The sequence below is a fragment of the Phoxinus phoxinus genome (assembly GCF_949152265.1).
Source record: "Phoxinus phoxinus genome assembly, chromosome: 7".
In the NCBI taxonomy this organism is placed as follows: domain Eukaryota; kingdom Metazoa; phylum Chordata; class Actinopteri; order Cypriniformes; family Leuciscidae; genus Phoxinus; species Phoxinus phoxinus.
In genome coordinates, this window is record NC_136882.1 from 30,143,583 (window position 1) to 30,161,427 (window position 17,845).

At 36.4% G+C, this 17,845-nt stretch overlaps 1 protein-coding gene across 2 annotated transcripts in view; it reads left to right on the top strand.

Moving 5' to 3' along the window:
- gli2a (GLI family zinc finger 2a) overlaps positions 1 to 17,845 on the top strand; it is a 76,643-nt gene that overhangs the window by 6,150 nt on the left and 52,648 nt on the right. For both annotated transcript variants that reach the window (XM_079619861.1, XM_079619860.1), the window contains exon 2: positions 10,019 to 10,140. In XM_079619861.1, the coding sequence (XP_079475987.1) occupies positions 10,026 to 10,140 (115 nt within the window). In that variant the 5' untranslated portion in view covers positions 10,019 to 10,025. The remainder of the gene's footprint in view (positions 1 to 10,018; positions 10,141 to 17,845) is intronic.

A 17,845-nucleotide genomic window follows, 5' to 3' on the forward strand; every position in this document is an offset into this window, starting at 1 on the left:
GTCAGAGCTAATCGGATGCAGAAACCGAGTCTGAACTGCACAGAGGCCACCAGCGGTTCGGCAGGGTAGTCTTCTGTTTCCGGAGTTATTGGAAACGGAGAAGTCGATGCAAGGGAGTTGTGATTTATCAGGCGGCCTCCAAGCTCCTGACCAGACTTGCAAGGAATGAAGTGGGTAGATGGATCAGTCTCATTGCGTTCCATAGGATGAGCAGGGAGATCCAAAGAGGAGCGCTGAATTCCTGCCAGGCCACAGACTCCACCAACAGACTGGAAGACGAGCTGGATGTGTTGAGCAAGGAGAAGCCATGTGGTAATCTTTAGCAATCAGCCCGCTTGTTCCCCCATCACACATGTCCACTCCCGCTCGTGGCCTCTCCCTGAACGCCGTGCTGGATCTCGGCCAGGCTCACTGTGGAATTCTCTCACTACGTTATGCTGGATGAGGATCATGTGTGTCCCTGTCATCATCTCGCAGTGTATTCCCGGTGCAGCTTAAATATATGACTCCCCACATTGGGGTAGTTAGAAGAACAGTGTGCTTCTCAAAGACTAGAAACATTCATGAAAAGGGATGGGAAAATAGTTTTTTCATTGTACCACAATTTTTTTTGAAAGAACCTTTACACAGCCCTTGTCATACAAACAACAATTCTTCATATAGGTGCTGAATGCTGATGAAAAAAGTACCAAAAGGATAAAAAAGACGCAAGGATAACCAAGTTCAGTTTTGGTCTATTCTCTACTCAAAACAATAGACTGCTGGAAAAAAGATGATCCTAAGACCCGGAAGCGAGCTAGCATTTTAGAACTTCTGGTTCCATCGTCCTTAAGTCTGTGGGCGTTTTTTTTTATGGAATTTTGTTTTGTTTCGTTTGTTTGGTTAAATGGCTGAAATGAGGTCTGTGGTAAGTTCAGGATATTTTATTGTTTATTCTATGACAAAATACATCAGTAATACCCTACTCCATGTTTTTTTTAAGCTTTTATATGTCTTGAAAAAGACTTGCTAGCAAGTTGCTAAATGGGACTAGAGGTTGTTGGGGACGTTAAACATCACACCGAACAGTAAATCATCGACTCATTTGTCTGCTTTTACAACCTTATGTTTATACTCTTGAAACTATTCTAATTCAAACTTTTCAACTTGATGATTTTAAATAATGATTCAAAGATTTGTCTGAAGTTTAACGGTGTTAACGTTGAAGTCATGCGACCATGGCTAACTACATTTTTTATACTTGTGAGGATTTTTGTATTTTGAATTCAAAATTCATATCATTTGTATTATTTTATGAAGATTATATTGATAAGCAAAGTATGAAAGAGAATCATAAAGTTTTGTTGGTATTTTCTACAATAATCCAAAAGCCACTGGAAAAATCCTATTTGCTTTTTGTTGAAGGAACCAGGGTGATGCAAACTGATGGGTTGGCCTACAAAACTACCCCATCCCTGCAGCAGTCTATTGTATATCTTCAGAAAACTTAAGTTTGGACCACTTTTATGATGCTTTTATGGTCCATTTTGTATTTTTTGGAGCTTTACAGTCCCTGGTCACTCACTATATAGCACCATATTCAAAGCAGTGTCATGAAAGCGAGGCTTTGAGGGATAGACTTGCTGTGTTTTCCATGGCATCTGCTGTAAAAAGCTCCTATCACTGATCATTTTCCACTGCTTATTTTGTTTGGAGGTTTTTGTCTACTGCAATTCCTTGAAAAGATATTTTAGCTGTTGTTGTTTGGCAAGAACTAGATAATAATTGACCAAAAAAGGTTTGGAACAACATGCGGCTGAGTAAATAATGACTTTTTGTCTGATTTCTTCAGACAATTAAAAAAAATCATATTCATATTAGTGCTGACTGATAATGTGAATGTGTCTAATTGTCCAACACACACACACACACACACACACACACACACACACACACACACACACACACACACACGGGTAAGTGTCAGGGTGTAAAGCAGCTGGTAGAGTTGGGAATCCACACAGACACCATCACACGTTACAGATACCAGTGTTTCTCCACCCTCTGCACAGCTGACAGACCCCTGACTTGCAAAACAGACAACAAAAAAAGCTGTAAAATAAGATCACACATGCCGACACCATGAAGAATCATCAGAGAGATCTAGATAACAGAAGATTTCAACTTTGAACTGAGAAGATGAGCATACCTAGGGTTCAGGTTTAGAATGACTTTAAATGTGACCATGATGATGGACTGATATTTTCAAGTTTGTGCATGTATAAACCAAACAGTGATATTATGAAATGGACTCTATGACTCTAAATTCTGATTGGATGAGCCGCATTCTTTGCTGAAAAATTCACTCCATTCATAAATTGTGAGTTAGCTAATGAACTACATTACTTGATTTTGTGTATTCTGATTATTAATTAATATTAAACAGTAAATACATTTAAACAATATGAAACATTTTATTATAGCCTTAATAAAACACGTATGCAAAACAACTATATTAAAAACGTTTAATACTTTTCTACACTGTTAAAAAAAAGGTCTGCCTTAAATTTAAGTAGAATCAACTTGTATGTTTAAGGCATTTCAACTTAAATGACATTAAACTGACTTAAAAAAATTAGTTGAATCGTATTTAACTTCTAAAAAAGTTGAAGATTGCTTAACTTATTTTGATGAGTTAAAGCAATGTAAAAACATGTTGTTATAACTTATTGATCATATACAAATTTTTGCAGTGTATGGTGATTTTCCTATTTTTTTATTTATTATTTTTTTATTTTGAGTAATTGACTTCTTACAAAAAGAGAAAAACAATTGTTAAAATACATTGGAAGTTTTAGAACATGCATAATCCCAAAAACATTCATGTGCTGGTTATGCGGTCGGCATTCATAATGTTTCCTTAGCCTAAATGATATTTACCCTAAATGATACAGTACACCCTCAAGCTGCCGAGCCAAACTGTACAATAAAATGCGTCCCATTCAGTAAGTTAGCTGCTAATTACGTTGAAACTACATTACACCGCAACTATAATTGCCTTCACAAGCATGTAATTAACATTTGTGTCTGTTTCTTTCTGGGAGGACAGACGGAGGGATGACAGCTGGGCCTGTAGCGAGAGAGCGCTAACTACCCATTTGGTTTAGTGACCCGAGCAAATGGTGTGCAGAGAGAGCAAATTCTTTCATGAGATCTGTGATGTGACACGCAACAGCTGCACTACGCTCTGTTAAAGTATCCTCTCAGTAAGCCTCACCTTATTTATAAACACTTGTAGTATAAACACAGCTCTCATAACGATTTAATTAGGTGCACAAACATATACAACGACATTCTCAGCGCACTCAACGGAGCTTCGCTGAGACCCTCGCTGGGACAGTTTCTTAAACGATAGACTCGGTTGTAAAGTAAACATCTGTTTCAGATTTTTAGGAGGACAAAGAGATCAAGCACAGGATATTGCATATATGCAGGGGTTTAGGGTTGGGGGGGGGGGGGGGATGGGTAAGGTCATCCTCTGGTCTTTTCCCTGCTGGTCAGTGCCAACTCATCAGGTCTGTCAGTGTTGAGAGGAGGATGTTATAGTTCTGCTGCTTTGCTATGAATCTAATCTCCGTGCTCATTCATATTGATCTCTGCATGAGGTTTGTTATGGAAGTCAGTAGTAAGATATTCAGATTCCAACATTGACTGGGTGCAGCATTGTCATATTCAGGAATATAACAACTTGTTATATTTAATGCCTGTTGATATGTTGCGAGCTCTTAGAGCTAAAATGCTCACGAACAATAAACATCTAAGAAAAATTGAGGAAAATGTAAAATATTTTTGTCTGGTAGTAAGCATTAGTTGAGAACAACATTTCAAGCTAAATTAAAAAGTTGAAAAAGATTAAAAATAGTGCATTTGTTTTAGAAGAATGCCATAAAATCTTGACTTCAAATGATCAAAATCTACTGTAGAGATTTGCTGAACTGTATTCTTTTGGATTGGGTTCCTTGAGTTAAGGAGACTTTAAAAGATTAGTTCACCCCAAAATGAACAAAATTATCATCATTTAGCCTCATGTCGTTCAAAACCTGTAGACAGCACGAGATTTCTGTCTCTTAAAAAAGTTTGTGATGAACAGATTGTAAAACCAATGCATATGAATTGAGAGGTTTAGTCCAAATTTTCTGAAGAGACTCGATCGCTTTATATGATGAACAGATTTAATTTATGCCTTTATTCACATATAAACATTGATCAGCGTATATAAACCGAAGCTCAACCGAACCTGCTTGACGCGTGAGAACAAACCTCATCGGTTCTTGCATGTCAATCAAGCATGCTTGAGCTTCCGTTTACCGTATCTGATAAATGTTTATGTGAATAAAAGCCTAAATTCAATATCTTCGTCATATAAACCGATCGTGTCTCTTCTGAAGTTTTCGACTTAATGGCTCAATTCATATGGATTATTTTTCATTACCTTTTTTTTATGAACTTTTTGAAGCATCAGTGTCAGTTGCGTAGCTGTTAAAAGAGGGACAGAAAGCTCTCGGATTTAATCAAAAATATCTTCATTTGCATTCCGAAGATGAACAAAAGTCTTATTGGTTTGGAACGACATGAGGGCGAGTAATTGATTACAGAATTTTTATTTTTGGGTTAACTACCCCCTTTATATGTCCTGTTTCAGTGAGTAGTGCATTATAAACTTCTACAATAAAATAGTAACTTGTTACTGTAATCATCATGTTTTTTTCTGTTTGCACTGCAAGATATTACCATATATTTTTCATTCATAAAATTTGTGATTGTTCTTGTACTTTTATACATGCACTACCATTCAAAATGTAAGATTTTGTTAGTTTTTAACAGAAGTCTCTTATGCTCACCACAGCTACATTTATTTGATAAAAAATACTGCAAAACCATGATATTGTGAAATGTTATTACAATTTAAAATTACGGCTTTCCATTTAAAGAAAAAGTATTCCTATGATGGCAAATCTGAATATTCAGCAGCCAATCTTCAGTGTCACATGATCCTTCAGAAATCATTCTAATATGCTGATTCTAAAAATATTTTTGTGGAAACGTGATACTTTATTTCCAGTATTATTTGAAGAATATAAAGTTAAAAAGAACAGAATTTATTTAAAATAGAAAACTTTTTACATTGTACATGTCTTTACTTTCACATTTGATCAGTTTAATGCATCCTTGCGGATTAAAAGTATACATTTCTTTTAAAAAAAATTCAAGATGGCATACGATAATGTGTTATTATGTGTTGTCACTCAAAAGTGTTGAGTGATGTAATTCTGTCTCAGTGGAAGTAATTAGAAAAGTGGTCCAATTATAATGTAGAGAAAGCGATTAGTGATTTATTATTGATAACCGTTTTGGAGTAACTGCCCTGACCCTGCTGACCTGGTGACATTAGATGCACTTCATGCTTGTAAAGTTATCCATGTTCCTGGATTACAAGGTTAAATGTAAAGAAATAATCTTGTCTAATCACTTTGCTCTACTATTACACTAGAATTTTTCTTTTGAATATAACTCTCACTTGCACTAGAGAGATCCTCAAATAAGTGGAAGCTCTTATTCCATTGTGTTGTGTGAGAGGCAAGCTGAACACAGTTGAAAATGAATGATGCTCCAAGCCAAACATGTTCATGTCATTAGCATACAAAAAGTGTTTATTTATCTGTTTATCCTTTGGATTGTTTTTCTGCTAGCTTATGATGCTATTGGAGTGTTGAACAGAAGCGTGGGCTTCTAGAATTGCAGTCATCATTTATTGATAAAAAATTGTCAGCTCTATAAGATGGTACGAGGTGTTTCTTCAGCATCAGTTGGATTGTTCAGAAGGGCCACATGGTTTTCTCTCTCATTATCTGTTTTTTTGTCCTTTTTTCACCCTCCCAGTCCTTTGGGGTGGATGGTCTTTTTCACACCTGTTGCTTCCTTTCAAAATGATGACAGGCATAGAAAGAAGCAGTCAAAGCTGCCTGTCATGCATTCAGGGAAAATGAAGAAAAGTTCATGGAGCTTTCTGGAAGAAAAGCACTTTTGACACTTTTGGAGTCCACATAATTGCTGGTGTTAAGTAGTCGGTGTAATTGCTTTCCTAAAAATGGAGGGAAAGTTGTGCGAAGATAAAGTGGATTGTGTCCAGCTTTATTGCTTGACTTCACTCGTCTTTGTCAAACTATTGGCGGGAAGGGAAATCAAATTTACAAGAAGTATAAAGTTAATCAAATGTCCTCCTTGCAGCTCACTTTTCGTGGAAACACAATCAGTTCTAATCATTATCTGTGATTGTGAATTTGTGAAGGTGGTGTACATGAGTGTTCAAAGGGGGATTTTTGTGAGCGGTCACGGCCCAGCAGTAGGTGGGGTAACGCGGGAGGGGGCGGCTATGCGGATTAGCCTGCAGGCCTGCGTGGTCTCACACCCCTCTGTCATGCGGACCTGAGATTCTGATCCTTTTCGCACGCTGCATTTGTCAAAGCAGCCACGCAGAAGAACAGAGTTGCTTTCTTGTCGTTTTTCCCCCTCACCGCCACCTGTCCACTCGGTTATGTACACCTACTGTCAGATCTTCTCATAAAAGGGTCAGAGTTAGGTTTAGACTACAGACCGTGACACGAAAATGGCAATATGGGGTACTGATATATTGGCTATGCAAATCAAACGGTAGAATTTTGGCCATTTTGGGATGATTAGCCATTCCATGTTAGCCTTTTAGCCTTATTTTTTGAACCAATAGCTAACAGCCCTGCCATTTGAATAATGTGCGATTTTTCTCATATTTTTTGTGAATTTTGAAATTGAATAAGTATTTTTATTTCATACATACACATGTATGTGTATTTTATGCCAAAAATCATTAAGATATTAAGTAAAGATCATGTTCCATGAAGATATTTTGTAAATTTCCTACCGTAATGTAAATGTATAAAACATTTATGTTTGTGAGTAAATGCAGCACAATCGCGAACATAAATGGACAACTTTTAAAGGCGATTTTCTCAATGTTTTGGAAGTTTTTCAAATAGTACATAAATGGAAAGCTTATTTATTCAACTTGCAGGTGATTGTATGAATCTCAATTTAAAAGAATTGACCCATGTGTCTGGTTTTGTGGTCCATGGTCACATATGTGTACACACACACAGTACCGGTCAAAAGTTTGGAAACTTTACTATTTTTAATATTTTTGAAAGAAGTCTCTTATACTCATCAAGCCTGATTTATTTGATTAAAAAATACAGAAAATACAATTAAAAATACTGGTAATGCTTTTTTAGTTGAATAAACTTTAATTGTTTTTTTTGCTGCAAAGTTGAATTTTCATCCGTCATTACTCCAGTATATCCAATATGCTGATTTATTATCAATGTTGGAAACAGTTGTGCTGCTTAATCTTTTTTTTTTATAACCTATGATACTTTTTTAATGGGTCAGATGTTTTTTTATCTAAAAAAAAAATGAATACACACACACACATATACGTGTATATATATACATTATTGAAATGACTCCTTGTATGATGGATGTTATTGAAATGATAATGATTGATCATCTTTGACAGGTGATTATGAGTCATTGTTACTGTGCGTCTATATTCCAGGGCAGCTTTGGCTGCAGTAATAGGTGTTACTGGCAAATAAAGGTGACCAGTGCCAGTAATAGCATGTTTGTGTTTGACTAATGTCCTCAAACAGGGATTCATTTCATTTAACATTCTCTTCTAACAATCGTGGTAATGATATGGAACAAGAAAAACTTTGAGTCCTGGAAGGTGGTTTCCATAAGAGACGTATAGAAATGCCCCAGTTGTTATAATTGGCCTGTGTACATTTGATGACAACACTCTAAGCTCTCAAAACAAACAGACAAGTCATGAGACAGGGCGGAGGGAAGTGAAGGATTTTTCTGTAGATTTGTAGTTCATATAATGGAAACATTTCAGTCACTCCCTCTGAAGATTTCATGCATTTTTAGGACTTTCGAGGGAAGTGATGATAATAATAATATTAACAGGTCCGCTAACCTACTTCGTAGCATGTTTCAGGTCATCTATTTGTGTGACTCGGAAGACAGTAAAAATTATTTTTTCTCTTTCAGGAGTTCACAAGCAGCATTAGGAGGCCTCAATATTAATGGATAAATGAATCCTTTGACATCTACAATGTTTAGTTACATCTATGAAGAGGTGTCAGGATGGCAAATGTACCCTCTTGGCTAACAAGCAGTGAGACAGATGCTAGCCAACTCCAACAGTCCACCTCTAATCGGCTTATCTTGGCAAAGGGATGTTTGACTGGCACGAGAAAAGGCTGATGAATGTGGCCACAGGTACTCTTACAGGATACTGAACATAAGAAAATTACATTTTGAATTAGCATGTAGAAACAACATTCAAAAGGAAAGCATAATTTAGTTTGCATGCATCGTTTTTCCTTTTGGAGCACACTAATAATAATAAGCTAGTCATTATCCCTAATCTGCTGTTGTGATATGATAAATGCAGACATTCTGGGGTTTTTTTTCTTTTTTTCATTTGTTTGTTTTGGTTGAAGGAAAATATAAAGTGCATCACAATTATGACTTTATTTTACTTGTTTGTTTTTTTTTGTTTTGTTTTTTTAAACAGGCTTCCAAATACCACAGTCTATAAAAGTAAATAGCATAAAATAAATGTATTTCAAATACATTTTAGTATGAGTATACTACAAATACATCCGCATGTTTATGTACTTAATATAAATACAATGAAATTGTACTTTTGGTATACTAAATTGGTATTTAAAGCCTGCTAAATTGCAACCGCTAATTTTGTACTCAAAACACTTTAGTTAACCGGAAATAGTGCTGTGGTCCGACTAAATATATACTTAAGTATATTTCATTGTGCTAAAGTGGAACTATTGCATTTAAAGACTGATATTATATGAAGCACATTTTAGGCTTAATATTAATAAATGTGCATAGTGCAATAAAGAAGTGCTCCAAATAAAGTTCAACTATATTAATGTCAGTAATTGTAGTATACGTATGAAATAAATGTATTTTAGATACATTTTGGTATAGGTTTTTGGGGTACACTGTAAAAAAATATTTTCATGATTTGTTATCACAACTTTTTATCTTTTTGTCAAATCAACTTCGATAACTAATGTGTGAAGATATCAAACTATTTTGAGTTTCTGTTTATTAAACCATTCTTCTTCATTGTATTAACTCACATTTTTTATTACAACGAACTCAACATTTTAAGGCAACAAGGTAACTTGCTTTTTTAAGTTAAACCAACATTTTTTTTTACAGTGTAGGGTAGGGCTTCTCTTGATTATGGCAAGAATTATAATCACGGTTATTTTTGTTAGTATTGAGATCAGGATTATTTAACATAATTACTCACTGACTTCATGCATTTATTCAACTTTAAACCTTGCTTATATAAACATATAGTATAAAGTATAAACATACTTGTCAATTTGCTGAAGAACAAACAACATGGCCAGCCACAATCCGAGCCTGAATGGCCTCAGTCTGGACCTCTTTTCAGTCCTAAACCGCTCGCTGTTTGCTCTGAACCAAGGATAATCTTGTAGGTTACACAAAGTTAAACAAGCGGCGTGCTGCCAAGTCATCTGCCTTCAGCACAGGCACTTGAGCGCTCTGACAGAGCTGCCATAGAGGAGGTGCTCTGCACGCTCTCTGCTTTGTCTCTTCTGGTAACATGGCATTTCTATAACGGTTCCTCTAAGCTCTCAAAACAAACAGACAAGTCATGAGACAGGGCGGAGGGAAGTGAAGGATTTTTCTGTAGATTTGTAGTTCATATAATGGAAACATTTCAGTCACTCCCTCTGAAGATTTCATGCATTTTTAGGACTTTCGAGGGAAGTGATGATAATAATAATATTAACAGGTCCGCTAACCTACTTCGTAGCATGTTTCAGGTCATCTATTTGTGTGACTCGGAAGACAGTAAAAATTATTTTTTCTCTTTCAGGCTCATCATGGAGACCACAAGTCCCAGCACCACAGAAAAGAAGGAATGCAAGGGGTCAGGCCTGGATGGCAGTAGTTTCTCAGACCTTCCCAAAAAGCCCTCACCGACAACAGCATCTCGAGGTACTGTATTCTTGAATGGAAAAGGTGCATTGTCTTATTTTTCTGACGTTTAACTACTTTCTTTCCTATCCCAGTAAATTGTGTTGAGGCGATTCGTAGCTTGACTTGCGAAGTGGGACTCTGGCGCTTTCAAAACTTTTCTTTATTTGTTTTTGTTGTCCTACTACCAAAGGGTTACAGTTAGCTGGTTAGCATGGCTCAGTTTGCCCCTGGTGGTAAATGCTGAAACTCCATCGATGACCAGGAGTGTTTGGGAAACCAGTTTAGAACAGTGTTATTTTAGTATTATTTATATACTAGTATAGTATTTGTTAATATTTTTAATAAGCTTTTATTGTTATATTTTCAGTTTTCATTGTAATTTTTTAAATATTTCAACTTGGCTTTAATTTATTTTAATCTATTTTATTTTTAGTAATTCCGGTACTTAGATTAGTAACAATCAGTTAGATGCGATGGCAGCATTGAACAACAAGTTTTTCATTTAATATTTATATTTTGTTTGTTTTATTTCAATTATTAAAAAACAATTTTCAATGGTTTTAATTTTACTTAACAATAACTACACTGGTTTGGCTGTTACTATTATTATTATTTTATGTTAAATTCGGTATGCTTAGTAGTTTGTTAAATTATTGAATAAAAAATATATTTAAAATCATTATTGATAATAATTTTGACATTTTGTAAAAATTTTAGTTGTAAATTATTATTAAGACCCTGGAATACGCCATATTAGAAAAGACGTGTCCATATATCGGCTGAGAGATGTATAGAAATTCATTGCGTGTCGGACCGGTTTGCTCGTGTATCACTTGTTGACTCAAAGATGCAAAGGAAAGAGTGAAGAGAATGGACGAGAGGCTGTACATGTTTAAAAGATGTCAGTGAATGTGTGATGAAAACCCTTCTCTAACTAGGTTGAAAGACCTTGTTCTTACCTCCAGAGTATAAATGTTATAAATTTCTTAAAGCTTCAGGGAGAGCAGTGGACTGCGCTGTCCATCTGACAAACATGAAGATGGTGAAAGACCTTTGAAATGCTAATGACCTGCTCATATTATGGCATCGCACTGTTTAATGAGGGGTTTGGTGGCCTGCCATAAGAAAGCAATGATCATAAATTGTTTAAGACAAAAGTAGAAATAGGGCATTGGTGTACCCGCTCTTCAGAAGGGTGTTATTTTTTGTCTCCGTGTATGATGTTGTGGGTTATTTTGAATGTGAAAATTCATATTTAAAACGTAAAAAAATATGACTATATAGAAAATACTCAAGGATTAGTACTTCATTTCAGTAGTTGCCTGCTGAAAAGACTTTTTAATACAAACCTCTGTGACGGGGAAGGCCCTTGTTCATACCAGTGGAGACCAAGTTTTACAAGCATAAAAAGATGTAGACAAGGAAGTTGGGATCTTTTTATGAATTTTGCTTTAATTTTAGTGTTACACTGGAATGATTCTCTCAGAAATTCCTAACCTGTATGACTTTTTATTTATTCTGTGAATCATAAGGAAACATTTTAAAGAATGTCCTGGTCATTTTCTGTATATGCAGTTACATTAAATGATTGTGATTGTGTAAAATTGAAATACTGTTGATTGACATGAATATAGCCATTGCTGCTGATATGGTGTTAAATCTTAAATGAATGAATAAATAAATAAAACAATAAATGGATGAAGCTTTCAAAATGTATCATTTAAGTGGTCCATATGACTGAAAATAAGCTGTTGTTCATTGAAAATATTGTTATTCGCTCTAGTTCTCCTTAACATGTTCATAAGTGTTTATGAGAGAAGTAGCAATGCCCAATTCATAAACAAATGATTCTTATGAGTCGGATGTTTTCAATGAATCACTGATCCAGTTCATAACATTGGTCTGAATGGTACGTTCACAAATCATATTTAACGGTTCTCAAGCTACTAAGTACTTTCTGTACTTCAATTCCATTTTGAATTCATTTAAAATATACAGGTGAAACTCAATTTTTTTTAATATCGTGCAAAAGTGACCCCAAATTCAAAATTAGAACAACTTGGTGCTTTTGCGTAATATATATATATATATATATATATATATATATATATATATATATATATATGTAGGCTATCATTTTGTGTTCAACAGAAGAAAGAAAGTCATACAGGTTTGGAACAAACGGACAGAAACTATCCCTTTAAAACTTTGAAAACCATTTCTGTAAAAATATTTGGAAAGTTACATATACTCATTCCTGTCCCTGGATATCTGCCTCCCTGTATGGTTTATTTCAAACCCTGCCTGTAATTGCCAATGAACCTGAAGACTTTGATTTGATGCTGGTTGAAGTGTGTTTGACTAGAGTTAGAGGATCTGAACCCTGCAGTGCGATATAGATCTCCTGGAGCTGGACTGAACTTATTTAAAGCATTTCTGAGCTATTCGATAGCTTTTGTTTCATCTCACTTTTATGTCTATTTACAGCTTTTATGGTGCAGAATTTGTTTTATTGAGGTCAGTTTAGTGGTTACAGGGGATCTGCAGGATTTATTAGCTGCTCGGTCCAACTTTTGTTCAGTACCTCGAGACAATGTGTGCTCAGTGTAGGTACATGATACGAAGCAAGAACAAGGAAAGGTGTCAATGTTTCAAAGGAAAATCTGCAAAGAAAATTCTCCGACCACAACACGTTCTTTCCCAGCAGTTCAGGCCAAATTTTAAACCGGTGTTCTCAAATTTAATGTGTCCTGACATGATCCGACCAAAGTCAGTCCAGTTGGCGGCCATCTTTGTAACACCCTTGGGCAGTTACTTCCAATGATGCAGGCACAGCTACTGCTGTATGAACGGCAAAGACCGAAAACTGTTTGCAATACGTTTTAATAACACACTACCATTCAAAAGTTTGGGGTTGGTACGATTTTTTTAAAGTCTCGTTCTCAGTAAGGCTACATTTATTCAATCAAAAATACAGTTAAAACATTAATACTATTGATTTAAAATAACTGTCTATTCAAGTCTTATGTAATTTATTACATTTTACATTGTAAAATTGTGGCTGCACCACATCAGACAGGCTTAATTATAAAGTTTGGTGCCAATTAGTTTTGTTTGGATACCTGTATGTGGTGAGGATATTATCCTGCCCCTGCCTGGTATAATATCAGCAGATTGATGACAGGTGGAAATAATTTTTCCAGCCCTTTTTCATTTGTGGAAGCACACCGAGCGGCTCTAGATTGCTCACAGACACCATGTCAGAGAAAAAGAGGTATTTCTTTATCCCTTCTAAATAGTTCTCCGTAGAGACGGTGAAGAATGGGTAGGGAGGCTGGGTGGGAGGAGCAGAGAGCAGTACAGCGGGCAGCCCAGGGGAGAGAGGCAGTCCACCAGGGGTCAAGCCACTGGCAGAGAAAAATGTGGCTTAAAAAGCCGCTCTATCCACAGCCCACTCTAAAGGGACAGCCACTAATCTTCCTGAGAAAGGGATTTATTCTCTTTTTTTTTCCTCCGCCTTTCCTTTCTGTTTCTCTAAATGAGGCCCTTCCGCTGCAGTGGGTTTTCTGGTCCAAAGAAAGAGGATCTCTTGACAGGATAGCATGAGCAGGCTGCATTTATACTGGAGTTGAAGTTTTTTTTGTCTTAGTTTTAAGACATGACAAAAGTTGTATGCACATATGACTTTTCTTTTTGCTGTGGGACACAAAAAGTGATATATTTTTTCTGTAAAATTCTCCAAAATGGAATAAAAGCACCATAAAACTATCATAAATAGTAGTCTATACAACTTAGTGCTTTGTTCCAATTGTTTTTAGCTTTACGATAATTTGTGTGACGGAATTTAATACATTAATCTGTACCCCTGCCCTGTACTTCGCACATTGGGTGACAAGCGCAGTGCTATGTCTTCCAACACTTGTTATCTATTAGTGTTTCAGTAATAAGTTTGTCTTTTTGTGTCTTGAATAAAGTCTATGCTTCGTAATCGTATAGAGAAATATCAGATAGATCGCCCTTTTGCTTTCCTTTTACATTAGTGGCACTTTGTTCATTCTTTAAGTGAACATTGGCCTGTACAGTGATTCGATTCACTTTTCTGGACTGCCGTCTTGTGTAACCGGCTTTAGTCAATATGCTAGAACCATTGGCTTTGTTACCATTGGCGATGTGATTTGGCTAAACTAGTGCAAACCCTACAAATTTAGGGCATGAAACGAATAGTTACTTTTTCTCTTGCTTTCGAAACTACCTCAGTCAATACTGACCCCACCATTGCCCGACACCCGAGAAGTCATGCAGGCAGCTTACAGGAAGGCCTATTGACTGAATCTGTTTTTTTTTTTTTTTGGTTCCTGTCAGATGTGTGACCGCCCACTATCTGGAACAGGCTGCTGTCTTTGCAGAAGATTGATATAATTTTAGAGTGGGAAATACTTTCATTTCGGCTTCCCAAAAGGTGACCAAGACTGTGTAAAAGCACCTAGCCTTGATCCTTCCTCGACAAGAAAAACTAAAGGATAGTTTTATTGCTGTCGGCGCATAATGTGTTTAATTTTTCTTCCCATTTTGTTCTTTTGTGCTGCTTGTTCTCTCTGTGTGGAAACAAGCTCTTTCACCAGCGGTTAAAGGGATTTGTGCAAAGTTTCCTTCATGTGGCTTTTATAAACAGTTAAGTAAATGGCTTTCCAAGATCCCCCTGCTCTCCTCATCTTAAATTTCACATGGGGGACTGACCAGCCCCAAAAGGGGATTTAAAGATTAGATATGGTAAGTGAAAGCAGGGGGATGTCTTGATTTTTTTTTTGTTTTTTTTCGAAGAGTCCACAGGCATTTGATTGTGGCATAAAGTCTACTTGAAAAACATGAGATTCTGATCAAGAAGTTAAAGAAGTAGCTCCGCTCCCTTCCACACTCATTAAAGAAAGTAAAAGTCAGAGAAGTGGTGCCCTACATACGGAATGAGACTGGAAAAGGGAAGTCCAGTGCGCTTTTCCTTCAAGTTTGCTTGAATTCGGTCACATGGGTTTTAGTCTTTTTACTTTTCGACAGTTTGATGTTAAAAAAATGTCTGGTGTATTTCGAACATTAGTGTGCTTGAAAATAAAGAATAATATATGTACACTGTTAACATCTGAGTTCTGAGGAATATTTAAAGTGCTCTGAAAGTACTTTTTTCTTTTTCTTTTTTTTAAACGGCCTTATGCATTGCAAACTTTGAGAAGATTCGCTATTACAAGGGAAGACAAACTCGTTTTGACCCATTTCAGATGTTGTATCTGCCAGACATAACGCGTTGACAACGATACACCCACCACACAAAGATACAATGCATAACTGACTGAGAAATGAAAGAATGTGCCTCTGATATTACTTTAATGCTGAAAGGCTCCTTGCTTCAAAGCCCCTTGTTAAAAGTCAAAAAGAGGGAGCTTTAGGCAACGTCTGCGCACATAAATCTCTCCATACTGGAGACATCCACACACACAGGGTCCAAAGACAACATGTTACATTCCAGGGCGTTTACAAGCAGTGGGAGAGGAGTAAGGAGCAATATATGGATGCTTCGGGGGATTAGCCCACTCCCCTTCTCCTTCCCTGTTCATCTCTGCCTCCTTTTTTCTCCTTTTTTTTTAACAGCGTGCCATTCCCAGCATGAACCGTTTAGTCCTGACTTTAAACTCTGAGATAATTCCATCCATTTTATGTTTCCTAGTGTGTATTCAAAGGCTTTGGAGACATGCTCACACACAGGTGTTTTTGGTGGCCCCTTTACTGTCATTTTTACTTTATTGAGAATGAAAGATTAGGAATACATATATAAGGCTTGGGCTCAGGCAGCATACGGTGAAATTAGGTCTGTACCAAACACGTCTATACTGTCGTTAATGAAAACAGGGTGTGAACCTCTACCCACACACACACACACACACACACACACACACACACACACAGTACTAAGCCAGACCCGCATCCCAGTGAAGCATGACAGGAAGAGAATGTCTGAAGTCTTCCAGACATTTACAGAGGATAAACAAAGACAAAATGTGTAACTTTGCTTCATTACAATACAAACAGAACTCTTTTTAAGCATTTGTAATGATGCACTCTTTTCATGTATGTAGTAATTCACGGCATAGTACAGGCATTTAGGGATGCACAAACATATTTGGGACCATATTAAAGATGTTTATTTTCTTATTTATTGCTGTCAGTCAATATTGGATATTTAATTGCTAATTTGATCCGTTTTTACATTTATATTGCCTCATTTAGAGTTCATCTTTAACAACATTAACAATTGAATTACATTGTTAAATTTAATTTTTTAGCAAATCAAAATGAATATACATTTTTCATTTTGTACATTTATAATGTTGCAATGACTAAATGTGACTAAAAGTGGATTTTAGTTTGTACAGGTGAAACTCAAAAAATTTGAATATCGTGCAAAAGTTAATTTATTTAAGTAATTCAACTTAAAAGGTTAAACTAATATATTATATAGACTCATTACATGCAAAGTGAGATATTTCAAGCCTTTGTTTGTTATAATTTTGATGATTATGGCTTACAGCTTATGAAAACCCCAAATTCAAAATTAGAATATTGTGAAAAGGTTTTCATAAGCTGTAAGCCATAATCATCAAAATTATAACAAATAAAAGCTTGATATCTCACTTTGCATGTAATGAGTCTAGGTGAAAGTAACTCACAGTACCATAGTGAGTTGTATGCTGTACAAAAAAAACATTATAATTTAATTTTCTCTTACACTAATGTTATAACTTCTAAATGCTGTCAGGTGAAGCTTCTTTTTTTTAGTTGACTGTGAAAGGTGTTAGAAACTGTAAACCAAGAGGGGCGGAGCCCCAGCAAATGGTCTGGGTTTTTTTCTTCTTCAGAATATGGGTACCATTGTAGGAGGTCTGCACAGAAATGTATGTTAAATTTAATATCTCAAAGCACATTTATTACTACAATCAAATGCACAGCTGCAGAGCGTCTAGAATATGCTGCTTTCCAGGAAAGTTTTCCCACAGATTGGCGGTTGGTGTGTCAGCAGGTTGTCCTGTGTTGAAGACAGGCGGAGGGGGGCCGACAGCAGTAGTCATTTCTGGACACGCTCCAAGGACAGGGCCTAGATGCGCTATAGTAAACTGTGCGACCAGCAAAATAAGCAGAGGGGGTTGACTGTGTAAATGCAGTCAGTCAAGTGATAACAAACAGAGGAATCCTCCGACCGCGGGTGGACAGACAGACGCACAGAAGCATGCGGCGGCTCCTTTGGTCATTCATTCAAGTACTGAATGTCAGTGGCCAGTGCTGTTGTAGCTCTGTCATACACTTTTTCTTGCACAGTATTTTAGATAGATTGGCAAATTAACCACGTCAGGACTGTATAAACACAATCCTGTGCGGTTATCTTTGTGCCCTTGATAGGATGGCAGTGACCTAGTGATGGAGCTGGGCTACTAACATAACAGTTGCAGGAATAAATCCAGATAGTAGTAACACATGATCACAGAGGTACTGAGATACTGTTGTCCCCTCCAGCAAAGCACTGACCCCAAGATTGCAAATGGGAGACTGTTTCTGTTATTAATGGACTGTAGTCACTTTGGGTAAAATATGGATGCTTGCAAGTAACAAGTACTAATCCTGTTAAAATGGTCCTGCAGTTAGTATTGTAAATCACTTGAGTGAAAAGGTCCACAAAATG